The sequence below is a fragment of the Ooceraea biroi genome, chromosome 3 (assembly GCF_003672135.1).
Source record: "Ooceraea biroi isolate clonal line C1 chromosome 3, Obir_v5.4, whole genome shotgun sequence".
Lineage (NCBI taxonomy): Eukaryota > Metazoa > Arthropoda > Insecta > Hymenoptera > Formicidae > Ooceraea > Ooceraea biroi.
The window spans coordinates 7,412,445-7,432,928 of record NC_039508.1 but is presented as its reverse complement, the minus strand read 5'-3'; the positions used below and the strand labels follow the sequence as shown (position 1 = coordinate 7,432,928).

The 20,484-nt window shown below is 32.6% G+C and overlaps 3 protein-coding genes across 5 annotated transcripts; 2 read left to right on the top strand and 1 right to left on the bottom strand.

Annotated features, from left to right (window-relative positions):
- Positions 1-2,130: 2,130 nt before the first annotated feature.
- LOC105285689 (cleavage and polyadenylation specificity factor subunit 1) lies at positions 2,131-16,754 on the top strand. Its single transcript, XM_026968300.1, has 21 exons — positions 2,131-2,299; positions 2,371-2,585; positions 2,800-3,110; positions 3,231-3,481; positions 3,598-3,779; positions 7,121-7,399; positions 8,331-8,504; positions 9,488-9,625; positions 9,739-9,888; positions 10,331-10,492; positions 10,663-10,898; positions 11,753-11,963; positions 12,380-12,546; positions 12,778-13,024; positions 13,485-13,670; positions 13,811-14,059; positions 14,146-14,298; positions 14,388-14,564; positions 14,660-14,933; positions 15,727-15,856; positions 15,963-16,754. The coding sequence occupies exons 1-21, from the start codon at positions 2,131-2,133 to the stop codon at positions 16,147-16,149; spliced, it is 4,248 nt and encodes a 1,415-aa protein (XP_026824101.1). The 3' UTR covers positions 16,150-16,754.
- Positions 16,619-18,771, top strand: LOC105285691 (dynein regulatory complex protein 8-like). 2 transcript variants are annotated; one of them, XM_011350063.2, is made up of 5 exons: positions 16,619-16,685; positions 16,971-17,117; positions 17,207-17,327; positions 17,424-17,634; positions 18,598-18,771. In XM_011350063.2, exons 1-5 carry the CDS (start codon positions 16,619-16,621, stop codon positions 18,604-18,606), a joined length of 555 nt encoding a protein of 184 aa, XP_011348365.1. In that variant the 3' UTR covers positions 18,607-18,771. The 2 variants fall into 2 exon arrangements, with proteins under 2 accessions (XP_011348365.1, XP_011348367.1); XM_011350065.2 differs by lacking the exon at positions 16,619-16,685 and adding an exon at positions 16,835-16,933 and having other exon boundaries at positions 17,001-17,117.
- On the bottom strand, positions 17,951-20,227 carry LOC105285690 (delta(3,5)-Delta(2,4)-dienoyl-CoA isomerase, mitochondrial). 2 transcript variants are annotated; one of them, XM_011350062.3, is made up of 8 exons: positions 20,029-20,227; positions 19,648-19,795; positions 19,468-19,556; positions 19,236-19,363; positions 18,852-19,132; positions 18,624-18,750; positions 18,279-18,402; positions 17,951-18,117 (listed from the first exon to the last, which is right to left on the bottom strand). In XM_011350062.3, the coding sequence occupies exons 1-7, from the start codon at positions 20,075-20,077 to the stop codon at positions 18,304-18,306; spliced, it is 921 nt and encodes a 306-aa protein (XP_011348364.1). In that variant the 5' UTR covers positions 20,078-20,227; the 3' UTR covers positions 17,951-18,117; positions 18,279-18,303. The 2 variants fall into 2 exon arrangements, with proteins under 2 accessions (XP_011348364.1, XP_011348363.1); XM_011350061.3 differs by having other exon boundaries at positions 17,951-18,402.
- Between the last annotated feature and the right edge of the window lie 257 nt (positions 20,228-20,484).

Genomic DNA, 20,484 nt, shown 5'->3' with positions numbered 1-20,484 from the left:
GAGAAATATAATAAAATGATATATTAAAGAATATAAATAAACAAGTATAATAAAAAATCAAGCGGCAAGGGCTTTTACGGCTATTAAACAGATAATTATAAATGATGAAACTGCAGAATTAAGGAAATTGAAAGTGGAATACCTGGAGATATTTTATAGGAATGTAAGAAGGAAGGAATTAGTTTTCCGGGAAAAGGAAACAAGAGAAGATATAAAAATTAATGTATAATTGAGAAAATAAATAGCAAATATCATTAGCGTGTTATTTAGTAGTATAATATAAACCAGAGCTCGGCAAGATTTGCACGCGGCAGCCGATTTTCAGCTAGCGCCGCCTCCCGCTATTTCCCTTACCTCGAGCTCCCGCGCGCAGCCTACAAGCTGCTCGAGGCTCAGGACCGTATGACACGCGTGTATCTACATATATTTGCAATAGCTTTCCACATCACCCGTGAGGTACTATTATTGACGCGTATCATTTCCTTGCTATTAAAAACACCGTGCTGGAAAATTATTGTTTCCTCGTCGGCAATGTACGGAAAGCACAAATACATAATAGATTCTCGGCGCGGTATCATATGTCACGCGCCGCGCTTCGCGACTCGCGAGTCGCTCGCGGTTCCCCCCTCGCCCCACTCTTCTTGACTCCGCCTCTCGCTCTATCTCCCGAGTCCGGCCTAACGCTTTCAGCGCGTTTATTGGCTCAGACGTATATGTTAATAACTTAATAACTATTGCGAATTTCGAAAAATAGTATTTGACTTTTCTTCTCGGTTTACTCCTATCTACCTGTACTTTCCATCTGAGTCACTTTATTTCGGACACCCTGTATAATATAAGAATGGCTCTTTGTCAATGTGCCAACAATTCACGCTTTTTAAAGGGAAACTTGGTGAATACTTGGTTTAGCTATGTATGTGTATATCTATATATCTTATATATATAGATATATACATATCTATATACATCTTATATATATTATGTATTTTTTTCATTAAGCATATTTCAGAAATCATATTTATTATATTAATTAGATTGCAAATATTAAATAAAAACGTACAATAAAAATAATAAATACATTTTATATATCATTTTTATTATAACTTTTTAGTATTTGCAATCTTCTGAATACTCGTATAATAAATTTAAATATAATTTCTGAAGTATTTTCAATTTATTTTAATCAGAGCTTTGTAATTTGTGTGCAACATCATAGGAAAGTTTCAAAATTATTTCAATTAACCTTTAGTAATATATCAAAAAGATTTCAGCTATTTTAATAATCTTTCGGCAATATTTCAGAAAGGTTGCAGATTGATCTATACCTTTCAGCAACCTTTCTATAAGGTTTTGAATGCAAGTGTCGCGGACATTTTGCTATTCTGGAGTTGTCTCATAACTGTTGCAGAAACATTTTGCAATATTTATGAGATGCTTTCATCTGTCAGATGAAATACTTCTGAAATATTTCTGAAATGTTTTCGTGCTGTATGGGCGGCCACGCTGCCGTTTACGCCCATATTTTTGCATTGAGAAATTTGAGAAATACAACACCGAATGTGAACTTACATTCCATTTAACATGCACATGATCTTTTGTCATTATGAAATCATGTGCATGTGCATGTTAAATGGAATGTAAGTTCACATTCGGTGTTGTATTTCTCAAATTTCTCAATGCAAAAATATGGGCGTAAACGGCGGCGTGGCCGCTCTCAGGTTCCTCTCTGGTTATACTATAGGATCTCTATGGCCCGTATTCATAGTCGGATCTTATATTTAAGACCGTCTTAAGTTTATCTTCAGATACTCCGTAGCCAATGAAATGATATATACAACATCTGCAGATAAACTTAAGGCGGTCTTAAATATAAGATCCGACTATGAATACCGGCCTAACTCTAACTTATTACACCAGTTCAGAAGTGCAGCGAAAAAGAATAAACCTATGGCGTCACGTTTTCGAACTCTTCCTTGAGGGTCTCTAGTGATGCCTAAAGACACTAGAATACATGCCCAATGCTGCCATTGCTGCCGTATCCGTGTGAGGTTATTTGCTGAGGCTTCGAAACATAACCTCTTCTGACATAGCTTAAAAGAGTTCTATGACTGTTTTTAGCGGCTTTTCATCATGTATTCTATATGTAAAAGTACTCATCCTGCGACGGGAGTGGAGCATGCGATAACGTGCCATTTTTTTAATCGTCTTGAAAAATGCCTAGTTGTCGCTGGCGCAAATGTTATACGGGTATTTCGTTTAATTCCAGACATCGATGTGACGAGAAGGGAGAAATATACAGGTAATTTTCTAAGTAAATTCACGCCTGCCTTACTCATTTGAATAAAGATAACAAGAATTATTTCGTTGCAGAAATGCGTCCCCCGAAAATGAAATTGGAGTGCTTAACACAGTATACTTTGCATGCAAATATCATGTCTATGCAAGCTGTACACTTAATTGGCTCACAAAGGGATTCTATTTTACTGAGCTTCCGTGATGCAAAACTATCCGTTGTGGAATACGACCAGGACACGCATGACTTGAGGACTGTGTCATTACATTATTTCGAGGAAGAAGAAATGAGAGTAAGATCCACATTTAAATTTATTTATTCTGTTCAAATTAAATTATTTGTTTTATTTTATTTAATATTACAGTACTGATATATATTCATTTTTATAAAATATATTTTTAAAGTATTCTGACATTAAAATTGTAGCATTACGTATAGCTCTATGCTATGTGGCCTTACAATATATTTAAATACTTGAAACTTCAAGCTATGTTTTATTTGACTAGGATGGATGGACGAATCACCACCATATACCAATTGTAAGAGTAGATCCCGAAGGAAGATGCGCGGTGATGTTAATATATGGCAGAAAACTAGTTGTACTACCGTTCCGTAAGGATCCCAGCTTAGACGATGGTGATTTGCTGGACACTGCAAAATTAATATCCTCTAACAAGACTCCAATATTATCCTCGTACATGATAGTGTTAAAAACATTAGAAGAAAAAATGGACAACGTAATAGACTTACAATTTTTACATGGATATTATGAACCAACATTGTTAATCTTGTATGAACCAGTGAGAACGTTCTCAGGGTAAGAGTACATTTGAGTATATTTAGCATGTAAACGTAAAGATTTGTACATGTATGCGCGCACAGTATACACGTGTGCGTGTACACCACCTGAATGGATTATAAGTATTTCTGTATGCAGACGCATTGCAGTGAGACAGGATACTTGTGCGATGGTTGCCATATCGTTAAATATTCAGCAGAGGGTTCATCCTATTATCTGGTCCGTCTCCAATTTGCCATTTGACTGTTGTCAATCCGTACCTGTGAAGAAACCGTTAGGTGGTACCCTGATAATGGCAGTTAACTCGCTCATCTATTTAAATCAAAGCATACCACCCTATGGTGTATCACTTAATAGCTTAGCAGACACAAGTACAAATTTCCCATTGAGTAAGATGTTTTTTCTAATATTATTGTGTATCTTAATATCAGGATACTGTAATAACATCCAATACATATGTAATATACTGATTATTAAATGTGCGTTTATTACTTGATTTCCATAGAGCCGCAAGAGGGTGTAAAAATGAGTCTGGAAGGAGCACAAGTCGCATTTATCTCCACGGATCGTTTAGTTATTTCTCTGAAGAGTGGAGAATTGTATGTTTTATCCCTCTTTGCCGACAGTATGCGCTCCGTGCGTGGATTTCACTTTGACAAGGCTGCTGCTAGTGTATTAACATCGTGTGTAAGTATTATTATTTAATTAATAATTACTTAATTACGTGTATACATACATTATATATATACAGGGTGTCCCAGAATTGTGTATGAAGCGCTCGTGAGCGGGTAGAACGCATCGAACTGAGAAGAAAAGTCCTTTACCGTTTTGAAATTTTCGCAATAGTTAACGAGTTATTAATTATTAACAATTGCTATATTAGTCCGGCCTACCGCCGAATGCAAGCGCGCGGTGAGATGCGACCGCCTAGAGATCGAGGTTGCTAGGCGAGCGGAGAATTGTTTATTACAAGTCGCTCTTGCCTAGCCATTGCCACTTGTAATAAACAATTCCCCGCTCGCCTAGCAACCTCGATCTCTAGGCGGTCGCATCTCACCGCGCGCTTGCATTCGGCGGTAGGCCGGACTAATATAGCAATTGTTAATAATTAATAACTCGTTAACTATTGCGAAAATTTCAAAACGGTAAAGGACTTTTCTTCTCAGTTCGGTGCGTTCTACCCGCTCACGAGTGCTTCGTACACAATTCTGGGACACCCTGTATATGTACCTATATAATATTTCAAAACAATAATTTTAATTATAATGATAATGATAATAATTTTAAGAGCAGATCCTTTGAAACTTTTCGCCGATAAAATTCCATTACAAAAATGCCGAGGGTGTAATAGTTTTAATTAAGAATTAAATTAAAGTTTAGTAAATTAAAGTAAATTAATTAAGAAGTAAATTAAAGTTCTCTAAGAGCTGAAATTCTGTACGCTCAGATATATCGAGATGTCAATGAATGCTACAGAAGTGAACAGAACTTCTTTGACGACACTGAAATTATAGTACAAATGCACATTAAATTTCATGAAGAAACAGTTTTTACTTATAGTAGAGTAGCGCTCATAGGTATTTTGACAAAGATATTATTTTTCATATAATTTTATTATATTTATTATATTTTATTCTATTATATTTATAATAAAATTATAAATTTCACAAAAAGTTCAGCAAATTAGTCATTAATAACTTAAACAATTTGTTACAACAAACAATAACTATAATTTTTTAAGGATGTTCGACAAGAAGAAGCTAATTCAAAAATTATTTTGACAATATTTTTGTTAAAGACATAATTTACTTCTTAAAAAAATAAACTTTTTAATATCTAAATCATAATATGTCTTAAGTAAATTGCGTATGTCAAAATACTTATGAACCGAGCAAAGTACAGGAATTTTAAATAAAAGTAAAAGATTATTGATCATATTTTTCTTAATCTCGCTTTCAACATGTAATTTTGACGAGTAATCACACGAAAATGACCACTGTCTTTACATTCGCTACCTTCATGTGTTTATAAGCATTGCAAGAAGTCATTCTAGTATAATGCTTAAAATATTGAGCAAAAAAATTTAAATTTTCAGGAATGTTTTGGTTAGTGAATACAAAATATAATAGTATAAAACTTTTTGTGACTTATTAAGATACTTATGAAGAATATAAAAAAATTTCAAACCAAAATTAATTTTTTAAATCTTTTTTTGCTAACACAAAGATAGCACGTTTAAAAAGAGATGTCTTAAATTACTATGGTTTCATTTTCAGCTTGTTTTCTTGTTTTGTTTTTTATTTTTAATTGTGTAAACACACAGATTTCAAAAGGGGATACTACAAACAATTCAAACAGATATAGAAGCGAGTCAGATAGTGGCGAAGACTCGAAACTACTAACTATAACTAATCGCGGTTCCAAGAAGCACGCTTTATGCTCTTTAAAAGAAGCAGCTGTAAAAGCCGAAATACTTGGAATTTTTTATCAAAATTCAACAATATATTCTTGAATATATATATATATATATTTTTGTTTTTTCGATACAAGCAAAAATCGACTTTTGAAAATGTCACACTGGAATGACTCTTTAAATGTTGTCAAAACATTTATGAGCGCTACTGTATATGCCATTTGTACATTGCATACGCATTAAATATAAATATTAAATACGCATAATTCAAAATTAAAAATAACCAAATATCTGCTGTATTTGACTATTCGACATATCTGAGCATGCGAAATGTTAACTCTGTTATCGTTCAACTTTAGTCGCAAATGTATGTATTGATCAATACACACATATACATTAGGCTGTCCCTTATTTAATCAACCTCGGAATTTCTTTGTTTTCACTCCTTAAAAAGATTCCAATATGGATAAAAATAAGCTCTAAATTTTTTCATTTTTTTTCAATTTTTTAGTTATTGTTCACCCGTACCGACAAGTCACTGATATTTTCAAAATAATCTGTTGAAGATATTAATGTTCCATTTGGATTGTAAAGATATTATTATTAAATTTATTCACATAATTTAATATTATTCTCATAATTTCTCATAATGACTAATTAAAAATAAAAATATTAATTATAAGCTATTATTTGTAAAATTTATATTTTATATAAATAGATACCCAGATAAACTAATGTACGTAAACTTTATAGTAACTTTAAGTATACTAAATCATAAAGTTCATCAACGTTTAGTCGTTTATGACTGATCAGATTGCACATATTTATCATATAGAATGAAGAAATACGAAAAGAATATGAAAAAAAGATCAAAATTTATTTATTTAGGTACTCATGATTATCATTTTACGTGAGACAATCGATGATGGAAACTTTACAATTCTTTTCATTACATTTATGAAGTATATTGTATTGAATTAATTATTACATTTACGTCATACAATAATATAAATTTTGTGTTGTATTGATACAACAATTTACTAAAAGTTACTCAAAGAAAGAGATTATCATATTACACTTAACATGACATATTGTTTGAGATATATTTTGATCTTTTTTTTTCATATTTCTTTCGTATTTCGTCATTCTATGTGATAAATATGAGTACAATATGATCAGTCATAAACGACTAAACGTTGATGAACTTCGTGATTTTTAGTATACTTAAAGTTACTGTAAAGTTTACGTACATTAGTTTATCTGGGTATCTATTTATATAAAATATAAATTTTACAAATAATAGCTTATAATTAATATTTTTATTTTTAATTAGTCATTATGAGAAATTATGAGAATAATATTAAATTATGTGAATAAATTTAATAATAATATCTTTACAATCCAAATGGAACATTAATATCTTCAACAGATTATTTTGAAAATATCAGTGACAATAACTAAAAAATTATTAAAAAACTGAAAAAATTTAGAGCTTATTTTTATCCATATTGAAATCTTTTTAAGGAGTGAAAACAAAGAAATTCCGAGGTTGGTTAAATAAGGGACACCCTAATGTACATACATAAATGTATTATAATTATGGATTATAATTTAGGTATGTATGTGTGAGGACAATTATCTCTTTCTTGGTTCTCGGCTCGGGAATTCGTTACTATTACGGTTCACGGAGAAAGAATCGGAAACCGTGAAAAATGTTAATGATGATATCGACGAAGAGAATGAAAACGAGGAGACTCCGGCCAAGAAAGCAAAACAGGATTTTCTTGGCGACTGGATGGCATCGGACGTGTTAGATATCAAAGATCCAGAAGAGTTGGAAGTATACGGTAGTGAAACTCATACGTCTATCCAGATTACCTCGTATATTTTTGAGGTATAGTATAGTGCATCATACTATCATGCTATTATATACAGGGTGTTTAATAACTTTGCGACCGCCGGTTACTGGCGTATAGTTTGGACCTAGCCGAATAGAAAAGTCCTGTGCCATTTTGCGATTTTCGCAATAATTACCGAGTTATTAAAGGATTAAAGTAACCGAATAAGAGCGCGGCTCGTGCAGCGAGTCGTCGGTACGACGGCCGAGCGCTCCTCCGACCGTAGCGCGGTGGGGGACGGGCGGGCTAATATTGAAAAATAAACATATCTAAAAAGTTTTTGGCACAAATTATAAAGATGGGTTGAAATAGCAAAGAGAAATTGGAAGAACCAGATATATTAAATGATCAATTTATTATTATTATTAAAGTGATAATAAAGTTAACAATGACATGAATTGAAGTTATAATTAATTGATTCACAAATACAGTAATATTAAAATGTAATATTAAATGGCCTAGTCCACTTTCGTTACTTAATGTAAAAACTGTTCGAAGTGCCTTCCTCGTTTTTGTACACAGAGTTCGGCTCTTCTAATAATATTGCGTGTTGCACGGTACGCCATTTCCGGCGTGATGGTATTGAAGGCGGCAATGATTGCTTCACGCATTTCATTTTCCGTACCATCACGCTGTGCAACACGCAATATTATTAGAATATTATTAGAAAGTCGGAGGAGCGCTAGGCCGTCGTACCGACGACTCGCTGCACGAGCCGCGCTCTTATTCGGTTACTTTAATCCTTTAATAACTCGGTAATTATTACGAAAATCGCAAAATGGCACAGGACTTTTCTATTCGGCTAGGTCCAAACTATACGCCAGTAACCGGCGGTCGCGAAGTTATCAAACACCCTGTATAGCTTTATATTCACCTTAATTGCTCGTAACATGCCGTTATTAATTTATATAATTCTTTTATCTGTAGGTATGTGACAGTTTATTGAATATTGGACCATGTGGAAATATTTCCATGGGAGAACCCGCTTTCCTGTCGGAAGAATTCTTGCACAATCAGGATCCTGATGTGGAACTTGTAACGACATCAGGGTATGGTAAAAATGGTGCGCTTTGTGTATTACAACATTCTATACGTCCTCAGGTAATTAATAGTTCTTGTAGTCCATTCATGTGCGTACCGCCGCATTTGTGTAGTCGTTCTAGTAGCAATCTCTAATTTTAATCCTAAATATTAATTAATATATTAATACCTAAATATTAATGATACATAATAAGCGTTTGAGGGCCACGGAAAAGTATCAAGTTGCTCTGCTTTCTTTTCATGTAGTACAAAATTTCGAAAGGGAAAATTTTGATTTAATAACGCTATCTCAAATTACAACACAAACTGTACATTGCACAATAAAAATACGTCAGTTATACATATTAAATCGATGCAATGGCGCTTTATGGACAGGATAGCGCAACGATAATACAATTGCGCCCGACACTCACTCGAACGATTAATAGAATGAATTTATAACATCATTAATTCTTTAAAATTTCTTAAATGTTTATCTATTTATTACTATAGAAATTATTAAGTCGCCAGTCAGTCATTAAAATTGCTTATATTTTAGTGGATCAAACCTGGCAATTAATTTATTCATATTTCATATTTGATTCTAATTAGAATAATGACTGTGTTTAAGTCTAACAAATGCCGTTAGCGCACAGTTACTTCGGTTAGAAAAGTTTCATGTCTTAACATCGACATTTGCCAGGTTTGATCCACTAAAATATAAGCAATTTTATCTATTTATGTTTACGTGTCTAAGTACAAACCTATTTGATCCAAGCTAAATATACATGAAAATATTATATAAATAATACATCGGTGTGTGTGTGTGTGTGTGTGTGTGTGTGTGTGTGTGTGTGTGTGTGTGTGTGTGTGTGTGTGTGTGTGTGTGTGTGTGTACATGTCATGTACATCAAATTACATGTATATTTCATATAGTATATTTTTGGAAACAAAGATTAATTGTTTTCTATTGATTGAAAAATTTATTATTAACATTAATGTCGCAAGTCGAGTATCTTACTTAAGGGAACGTAATAGTGTATTAATCTCACTAATGAAAATAGGTTGTGACAACGTTTGAATTACCTGGGTGTGAGGACATGTGGACTGTCATTGGCACATTAAACAATGATGAGCAAGTCAAACCAGAAGCAGAGGGATCGCATGCATTTTTAATATTGAGTCAAGAAGATTCAACTATGGTATCAGAATTCCTTCACCTGACCTACAATAATATAAATAATTTATTTAAATATATATATTTTTTTAAATGTATTATAATTAATATCTGGTAATAAGCGGAATTTATTTAAAGGTACTACAAACTGGCCAGGAAATTAACGAAGTAGATCAGAGTGGATTTAGCACACAGGGAAGTACAGTATTTGCCGGTAATCTTGGTGCTAATAGATACATTGTGCAAGTTACTCAAATGGGAGTGCGTCTTTTGCAAGGCATTGAACAGGCACGTTAATCCTTTCAGTTTAATTCAAAATACAGGTCGTCTCAGTGACCTCGTCCTATCATCCGTTAATGGCATATAGCCCGGACTTAGCTGAACAGAAAAGTCCTGTATCAGTTTGCGATTTGCGGATTTGATATTAACGATTAAAGTTAACGAAATTAATAAGCAATAATTATTATTTAACATATAATCTTAAAGTCCACCTATTTCTGAAACACCCTGTATAAAATATATGTATATAACATAAACCGATTAACTTTTAACTTTACTAAATACTTTATACACAAAATGTATATAGAGCAAATTGTGATTTAATGTGAAGATCTTTTTCTTCTATTTATGAAATTATTTAATGGTTAGAGATAGATCGATCATAATGACAAAGATTATGAATTAATATATTGCATACTAGTAGATTTCACTTGTTTTTATTTATTTACAGATTCAACACATGCCGATAGATCTTGGCTGCCCGATAGTACATGCAAGTTGTGCAGATCCATATGTAACATTACTTTCGGAGGATGGTCAGGTAATGTTACTGACACTCAGAGAAGTAAGAGGCACAGCAAAACTGCATGCTCAGACTGCTAATTTATTATTCGTAAGTACGCTCATTTCACGGGATTAATGAAATTACATAAAAATTAATATTAAATATTAATTACTATTAATATTAAATTAGATGTTACACAAAATATTCTTCGAATTGTCTCTCGCGTGTATGTTTGTATGCATTTGTATACCTCTATCTATGAATTTGTTTACTTGTAGCGTCCTCAAATAGAAGCGCTGTGCGCTTATAGAGATGTAAGTGGAATTTTTACGACACAATTACTTGAGACTGCGGACGATGAACAAGTTGAAGAAGAGCAAAACGTAGAGGAAACACCTGTACTTGGTAACATCGATAATGAAGATGATCTATTATACGGGGATGCCCCGGCGTTCCAAATGCCTACGCCGTCACATTCAAAAGCGTCGGATGGAGCTACTAAAAAAGCGCCTTGGTAAAATTCCTTCACTTGACTGCTAGTTGTGTGTTTATTTCTAAATGTGTGCTTGAATTTAGTTGTGTCCTATTTTTCTCGTTATTATTATCATGAAGGATTATATAATACAAATGTAATTTTTTACAAGCAGTTCTTTTAAGTTATCTTTTTATTCAGTATTTATAGTGTCGCTCATATATTTCTTTAAGCGTATGATATACACAGAGTATCCGGTAATGAACGCGAGCCAACGCTCACGAGGATGTAAAGCGAATCGAGTTGAGTTAAAAAGTTTTCTACCGTTTTGCGATCTTCGCAATAACTATCGAGATATTAATTAAATAAAAGGTATTGGCAATTGAGCACAGAAAGGAGATGCACAACGAGTCACTGGCATTTTTTTCTAATATTTTCTGATAGTTTAGCGCACGAAATGTACATTCATTTATCGATCTTCTTTAATTAATATCTCAATAATTATTATGAAGATCGCAAGACGCAAAATGACTCTTCTATTCCATCAGACATTGCCAGGAAAACGCGGTGATAATTTACTTGAATTGAACTGCCTGGCGAATAATTTCTAATCTTGTCTTCTATTCCACTCAATCCGCTCTACCCCTTACGAACGAAGATATCTTGATTATCTTTTATTACCAAATATATTTATACACACAAAATTTATTTATTTTTTGCATTGCGTACATTACATGCTATGCACACAAATCTTTTCAGTACTGCGAAATTCTTTTATTACCTTTATTACCGTTATGACACTTTTTTTATCTATAGAAATTGATTACATTGGCAAAACGTTTGGCTATATACTTTTAGCGACACTGTATGTAATATGAAATTTCTTTCTACAACAGGTGGCAGAAGCATTTGCAAGAGATTAAGCCCACGTACTGGTTACTTGTCTACAGAGATAGTGGGACATTAGAAATTTATTCCTTACCTGATTTACGGTTGTCTTATCTGATTCGCAACTTTGGTTACGGTCAGTATGTGCTGCACGACAGTATGGAATCTACGACTCTTCAATCAGCACCGATTAACGAGATTCCTAATCCCGAAATGCAGGTAATTTACACATGGTTGAGACCAAATCACATTTAACAATATCGTATTTCGCATGTCGGAGAAGAGTTGGTTGAGATTGTGGAAGGAGGAATTAGTTGATTGATTGGTGGGAAGTGGCATAGGATTTGAGGCAGAGATTTGGGGATGAAAAGAATGGAAGAAAGTACAGAATATACAGGGTGTAATTTAATTCGCGCCCACTATTTACACAGTGATGTTTCTCATGAAAAACTCGAAAAGTATCATTTTTTAAAATGTTTAATAAAGTAATAATTATTGAGTAAAGTCAATCCAGCATGAATTCCTATATTTCGCATGTCAGCATGAATTTTGTATAAGTTTCCATAAACGTTGGTTCGTATTTCTTCTCATTCATTTCTATACTATTAAACAATATTTATTATTTATTGTTGAAGGTGCGTGAAATCTTAATGGTTGCTCTAGGACATCATGGAAATCGCCCGATGCTTTTAGTACGTCTCGATTCAGAGCTACAGATCTATCAAGCTTACAGATATCCTAAAGGTCACTTAAAATTGAGGTTTAAAAAGTTGGACCACGGAATAATTCCAGGGCATTTCAGGTTCGAATAGTTGTGTAACATAATATTTAAAAAAAAGTAATCACATCAAAAGATACATTTTTATATGTATAAATTTCATTATATACGCGCATACATATTTCGAATATCATAATTGTAAATGTAATTATTCTTGTGCCAAAAGGGTGAAATTTTTATAAGCTATGTATCTTCAATCAGTCATTCTGTTTTGCTTAGATAATTTTACATAATAATATTAAATATTTTTTACAGTCCGAAACCTAAAGAAGAGGATGTGCCAACAAATACGAGTGACACTCGTATTTGCATGATGCGCTACTTCAGCAACATTGCTGGATATAATGGAATATTCATTTGCAGCGATTATCCGCATTGGATATTTTTGACTGGACGTGGTGAATTACGCACACATCCAATGGGCATTGACGGTTCTATCACATCTTTCGCTGCTTTCAATAATATCAATTGTCCGCAAGGTTTCCTGTATTTTAACAAAAAGGTATTCTTTATGTTCGATATGGCACAATGTTAAGGCACATGTAATTTGATCTTTCTTGAAATACTAATTTCAGAGAAATAATTTTATGCAAAAATTATAGGATTTTAAAAAGAATGTTCAATAAAAGTGTTTTCGAAAGTTATTTTATTCTTGAGAGATACATTAATAAGAAATATTAATAAGAAATATTTTATTATTTAAATAACAAAAAACAGAAAAAAAAAACAGATTTTATTAGTAAAATTATTATTGTGATGATATCATCAAAAACAATGCACGGGTAGCAATAATATTATGCACTTAGTACTTTAAATGTCCTATAACTTTTATTTAAAAAATTTTGCATTAAAGTCAGTATTTTATAAGATTGTCACGCCTTATGAATGCTGCATATTTGCAGTATTTATCATTTACCATATACAGCTTCATGATTTAAAATCTTATTTTATTTAAATATCAGGAAGAACTACGGATATGTGTTTTGCCGACTCATCTATCGTACGATGCTCCCTGGCCAGTTAGAAAAGTTCCCTTACGATGTACCCCACATTTTGTTACGTATCATCTTGAGAGCAAGACCTATTGCGTCATAACAAGCATAGCGGAACCTTTGAAAAGTTACTACAGGTTTAATGGCGAAGATAAGGTATATTGGTATACTATTATCTAACATTTTTCGAATCTCTTAGCTCAGTGTTTATAATGCTTATCATATGGCTTAAGAAAGCGACTATTAGTATTTCGTTGTTGATAGATTAATATCAAGTGTACTTTTATGTTAATCAGGAATTTACGGAAGAAGAGCATCCGGAAAGATTCCTGTATCCGTTTCAAGAGCAGTTTTCTATCGTGCTGTTCTCTCCAGTTTCGTGGGAGACTATTCCTAATACAAAAATCGAGTTGGATCAATGGGAGCATGTTACCTGCTTGAAGAACGTATCTCTGGCTTACGAAGGAACAAGATCCGGTTTGAAAGGGTACATAGTACTAGGCACTAATTATAATTATGGCGAAGACATCACAAGCAGAGGACGGGTAAGTTTTACAAGTGCGTCGAGAGAAACTCGAGACCAAGCTTCATTGATTAATTGTGCTGTTATCATTTTTTTTTCCATTTTTAGATACTCATATTCGACATAATTGAAGTGGTACCTGAACCTGGACAACCATTAACCAAGAATAGGTTTAAACAGATTTACGCAAAGGAGCAGAAGGGGCCAATAACAGCTATAACACAAGTATCTGGATTTCTAGTCTCAGCTGTGGGCCAAAAGGTACCCCTTTGAATTTTCATAAGAAATTCTATTGTTATTTTTATATCGATTATAAACGGTTTGAAAAAATTGTAATTTTTCGATTACAGATATATATTTGGCAATTGAAAGATAACGACCTTGTTGGTGTCGCTTTTATCGATACTCAGATTTATATTCATCAGATGCTAAGTATCAAGAGCCTCATTCTGATAGCTGATGTCTATAAATCGATTAGTTTACTAAGATTTCAGGAAGAGTATAGAACACTCTCTCTCGTTAGCAGGGTGAGTATGACTTTTTTTATTTTGAATAAACATTAGTTATAGTTTTGACCACATAGAAATATATTATATAATTATAATTTGTTATTCCGCGACAGGATTTTAGACCAGCGGAAGTGTACACGATAGAATATTTAATTGACAATACGAATTTAGGATTTCTTGTGGCTGACGGGGAGAGCAATTTAGCTTTATTTATGTATCAGCCAGAATCTAGAGAAAGTCTGGGAGGTCAAAAGCTGATTAGGAAAGCAGACTTTCACTTAGGACAAAAAGTAAATACTTTCTTCCGCATTAGATGCAGGATCACTGATCCTGCGAATAATAAGAAGCACTTTTCCGGTGCTGATAAGAGACATGTTACTATGTACGGTAAGTCGAGATATGAATAGATAATGAATATTAAAATAATTATGATAACATGTACATAATAATATTTAACATTTTTTTTATTGTATTATATTACGTGTAGGTAAATTAATTTAGTGCTTCTTTGAAGAAATTGAACCTTTATTTATAAAAGGATAATAAACATTAAAATTGCTCATATTTTAGTGATTCATCGATCAAATCTGGCAATCATCTCGATGTGTTCAGATTTTCAAATAATCGTGTGAGACGTTATAAAACTTCCTAACTTTAAGAAACTGCGTGCCAACGAGATTTGTTAGACTTATTAAAACACAGTTATTATTTTATATAATATATTTTATAATTTATTCATATAGATCCATATTGATTCTAATTTAGTGAGATTGCTTTCTGGCAGAAAAGAATAATAACTGTGTTTTAATAAGTCTACAAATCCCGTTGGCACGCAATTTGTTAAAGTTTTATAACGTCTCACACGATTATTTGAACATCTGAACATCGAGATGATTGCCAGATTTGATCGATGAATCACTAAAATATGAGCAATTTTAATGATTTGCTGGGCGAAGTAATAATTTCTATATTGTTTGTTGATAATAAACATGTCTTCAAAATTTTCTACTACTTTTCTTCATCCATCGGGCAACCGATAAACCCTCTCTAGAAAAAAAAAGAGTAAATAAAGGCGAAATTTCTTCAAAACAAGAAAGTACCGATTTAATTTGTGTGCCTAATAATATATAATATATTATAAATATAACATATTTTTTATATTTTTGTATATTTATCTTAGCATCATTGGATGGTAGCCTCGGTTATATTTTACCGGTACTAGAAAAAACATATCGAAGACTGCTTATGTTGCAAAATGTGTTAGTCACACATATGTGTCATATCGCGGGTTTGAATCCAAAAGCATACCGGCAAGTATCAATTAAGATTGCAATAATATTGCAACTGCAATTACTTTATTTGACAAGTTAATTATTGATATTGATAATAACATGTAAATTATCTTATTCCGTTTAGTACATACAAGAGTTATGTACGAAATCAAGGTAACCCAGCGAGAGGAATCATTGACGGCGATTTGGTTTGGCGCTATCTTTTCTTACCGAATAACGAAAAGGCCGATATAGCTAAAAAGATTGGGACACGTGTTCAAGAAATTGTCGAAGACATTACTGAGATTGATCGACAAACTGCGCACTTTTAATATCGCAATTATGTTATGTACATACATATATCCATACATTATATATATATATATATATATATATATATATAAAATTAATAAATAGGTAAAAAATATTATGTATACGTATGTGTGCGTTTAATAAATTTTTATTACTTTTATATTTAAAGATGTGAGATAAACTTGGCTTGTGTAAATAGTACGTACATCTTGAAATTGTCACAAAATTCCTCCTGCAATTGTTTAATTCATGTAAATTTGATTGTCATCAAATTTGCAATTATGTATAAATTCATTTTTCATTTATTTTTATAATTTATAAAAAGTTGTACTTCAATGAAAATTATTTTTATCAAACTGTGACAAGTCACGTTTGTTACGTACACGCACACACACAATTTAATTTAATTTAATTTAATTAATAAAAACATTGCTCGTATTGCTTGTAACGACGTATCTTCTCAAATGCATAAATCGTTTGCGCTGCCTGATGCCCGAGTTATCTCCCAGAAAAAGTATCATCGAACAGCGTTTGACTAGACGAGAAACTCAAAGATGTATGTATTAGTCAATGATTTTCTAACTATAATATGTACAAATGTAAAATAAAGTCTTTTGCAAACTTTCTACTTACGAATTAATATATGTACCTAATATGGATTTTCTGTGATCCTACTGATTAAGCTCACGTTACTTATTGATCAAACAATTCATGAAAACTGATATTCCATCAGTTCTTCCTTTATTCTTACTTATTGTTAGTCTTAAAGAAAGTTATAAGTCAGAGGTTTTTCTCGGTATATCAGTAAGTATATTGACAAGAATTTTTGTATCTAATGTAGATCATGACTTTCTTCTAATTATACACTTAGTGTCTATCGAACCAACGCTATTAGAGAGAAGATTATGTGAAGCGTTCGATGTGTTTGATAATGCGAGAAGTGGAGAAGTAGATGTCAGAGATCTAGGAACTATAATCAGAGCATTAGGTAATATCCACGGTAAAAAAATCTAAATTTAATCTAAATAACTTTGCATAGTTTTTATATATAATGTATCTGTACGCGTTATTTAACAGGATGTGTCATCACAGAAGCTGAACTACAAGAAATACAAGTTGAAGTAGAAGATGTTGAAAATAATTGTGTACCATTAAACAGATTTGTGGACTATATGCGCAAGGTGATCAATGAACGCAAGTACGTTTTACTGAAGTCTTTCGTTACACGTATTAATAAATAGTTTACTATATTGGTATAAATATTTTATTTACAATCTGCTCTCGATATATTCAGATTTAAACCAGCGGAACCGGAAGAACTGTTGAAAGCATTTCAGTTGTTAGATCCTGAACATCGTGGATATATTATGAAAGATGATTTGGAGAAATCGATTATGGAAATTGGAGAGCCATTCACAAAAGAAGAAGTGTCTGATATAATGGCTGTGGCTTGTGACGCGGAGACAGGAAAGATTAATTACGAGCATTACATTAATTTGCTAATTGTACGTAAAAATATATTTCTTCTCAATATCGCTATGGTACTTTATAGATACATCAAATGTACATTTTACCGAAGAAGCTATTATCAAGTTGATTAAGTCTGTTACTTAAAATTTATTATGTACCAGAAACAAAATTTATAGGTAAAAATTCCGGAAGAGATTAACGTGTATAATATTGTTGATAAAATTGAAGCTGCAAAATTAGCATTGCCTAAAAAACGCAGATTGGAAAGTCTTTTCTCTGAGGAAGATGTTATCTAAGAAAAGTTAGCTATATATATATATAATCTTTCTGGAGATAATTTGACACAAAAAATTTTCATATCATATCAAAATTGTTTTATTAAACAAGTTGTAACAATACACTTTCCATATTTTACATTAATACGTTTCCATATGCAAAATAAGTTTACATTCTTATTATACATGTATAAGGTACAATGTAAAAAACATATATACGTTATATATACACATATACAGGGTGTCTCAGAACTCCAGGAATATAGTTTGCGCCGGTGTATAGTTTGGACTTAGCTGATTGTGAGTAGAAAAGTCCTGTTACCATTTTGCCGTCTCCTGTAAGTCCAAACTATACGCCATTAACCGGCGGTTCCGAAGTTCTGAGACACCCTGCATATATATATGTACACATATAGTTTATATTATAATTCACAACTTTGAAAATACTGGACGATCACCTTTAGTAGCTTGTGACATAACTGCATTTATGAAATCTTCACTTTGAAGCATTGCGCTGTTACTTGTCACCTATTGAAACAAATGTGTTACTGATGGAGCTTTTTACAAAAAAAAACAACCGATTTGTATTTTTGTAACGTTTATAAAATAAGTACAAATAATATATATGACCAAAATAAAATAATATAATGAGTAACATATATTATTATGAATAATATACATATATTATAATGTGAATAACACTTATATATCATCTAATTTCAGGTGGAGTAAACAAATAAAGTACTCACGATATGATCCAATCCTTCCTGAACGGAATGATCTCTGGAATATATCATGCTCTTCTTAGAAACTTGTACTGCAACCGGACTTTTGTTCGCAATGTCCTCAGCAATTTCTATTGATTTACTTAATAAACTGAAAATAGGTAGATGGAAAGAATAATGTCCAATCGATGCAAGTTACTTTGAGCAAAGCGCTGCAAGCTTGTACGTTGTTCGATGTAATTGTCAGTTTACCTTTCTTCATTATCAAACATGCGACTTATAAATCCGCTTTCTAATGCCTCGGCCGCAGGATATTTCCGTGCTGTGTAAACAAGCTCCTTTACCAAACTGTCAGATCCTACAACTTTTGGAAATCTCTGAAGGGTACCCACGTCGGCTGCCATTCCTATATCAACTTCCTTTATTTGAAAGAATGCATTAGAGGAAGCATAACGTATGTCGGCTGCAGATATCATATCCACACCTGCGCCGATGCATGCACCATGTACAGCAGCTATCACAGGCTTCGGACACTGTCAATCAATTTTCCAATTACTGCTGATTGAAAAATTTTATCTATAAAAGGTACTTCGTAAATAGCGAAAAAACAAACTTGTAAAACAAATAACAAGTTACCTTCTCCACGGCACTAAATGAATCTTGATACTCTTTGATCTTAAGCTCCAAAACCCTGCACTTACGTGCAATGTCTTCATGTTGCGCTATACTTTGGCCCAATTCTACCATACCCTGCAGATCAATCCCTGAAGAGTTGAATCATACATGAGATTATCTTGGTAATCACAATAATTACAATGTGCAATTTATTTATAAATAGCTTTATTTGTAATTACGTCTCATAATTTACCTGCACAGAATGCTCTGCCAGCACCTGATAAGATAATTACTCTGCAATCTGGATTTACTGCCAATTCGTTGAAACACGTCCCAAATTCTCTATACAAAAATTGTTTGGAAGAACACAAATGTTTTAACCAGGCCATAACTATAAGAGAATAATATATAGCAGAAATCGGAAATTACATACTGCCACATAGCCGGACTTATGGAATTTAATTTCTCAGGTCTATTCAACTTGACCATGTAAACAAATGGTTTCGGAACAGACACTGCTAACGTTTTATATGTAGGTGACATTTCCGTAAAGCTTCTATTTAAAGGAACACTTTGCAAATCTGCAAATTATGTTAATAGTTTCATAATTGATAACTGATAACCTGTCATAACTGAACTTGATGATTGGTATGTGACTGAGACTCAACAATTTAGGTACGACTGCTGTAATTCATTCACGATATAAGACACAAAAAATATTTAACTACAGACATAATTGAAAGATATACTCTAAACATGACGAATATTAGTGCATAAATTATAGTAAAAAATTAATATGCTATTTTACACTTACGTTTCGCAAGCGATTTCGATAAATTATTTTTTATAATATTTATCGACATATCTCAAAACTATATTCTGCAAAGAATTAATAAAGTTTACGACAAAAACGATGGAATACACGTTCTATTTTTGTTTTTATGTTATAATAAATTCAACTTGAGCTGCACGAAATAACTTGTTACATATGTTAAATAAAGGTGCTATTTCATGCTGACGCTCGACGCTTATTTTTAGCGTCAAAACAGGTCACGTGATCAAAATTAACGCTGGACAATGGTCAATTTTGATCACGTGACCTGTTTTGACGCTAAAGGCAGGAGCACACTTTTGCATAAGCGCATAAACAGATGCATAAGGAATTTGATTGGTCCATTTCCTTATGCACATGCTTATAGACCAATCAAATTCCTTATGCATCTTTTTATGTGCTTATGCAAAAGTCTGTGCTCCTGCCTTTAAGGGTACA

Coding starts and splice junctions, on each gene's coding strand:
- LOC105285689 (XM_026968300.1), top strand. CDS start 2,131: ATGTATTCTATATGTAAAAGTACTCATCCTGCGACGGGAGTGGAGCAT. Junction 2,586..2,799: donor TCGAGGAAGAAGAAATGAGA/GTAAGATCCACA, acceptor TTATTTGACTAG/GATGGATGGACGAATCACCA. Junction 13,671..13,810: donor GGTTTAATGGCGAAGATAAG/GTATATTGGTAT, acceptor TATGTTAATCAG/GAATTTACGGAAGAAGAGCA.
- LOC105285690 (XM_011350061.3), bottom strand. CDS start 20,077: ATGTCGATAAATATTATAAAAAATAATTTATCGAAATCGCTTGCGAAA. Junction 19,364..19,467: donor TGGCAGAGCATTCTGTGCAG/GTAAATTATGAG, acceptor TCAACTCTTCAG/GGATTGATCTGCAGGGTATG. Junction 19,133..19,235: donor CATTTAGTGCCGTGGAGAAG/GTAACTTGTTAT, acceptor ATTGATTGACAG/TGTCCGAAGCCTGTGATAGC.
- LOC105285691 (XM_011350063.2), top strand. CDS start 16,619: ATGCCCGAGTTATCTCCCAGAAAAAGTATCATCGAACAGCGTTTGACT. Junction 16,686..16,970: donor TAGACGAGAAACTCAAAGAT/GTATGTATTAGT, acceptor TATCTAATGTAG/ATCATGACTTTCTTCTAATT. Junction 17,328..17,423: donor AAGGTGATCAATGAACGCAA/GTACGTTTTACT, acceptor CGATATATTCAG/ATTTAAACCAGCGGAACCGG.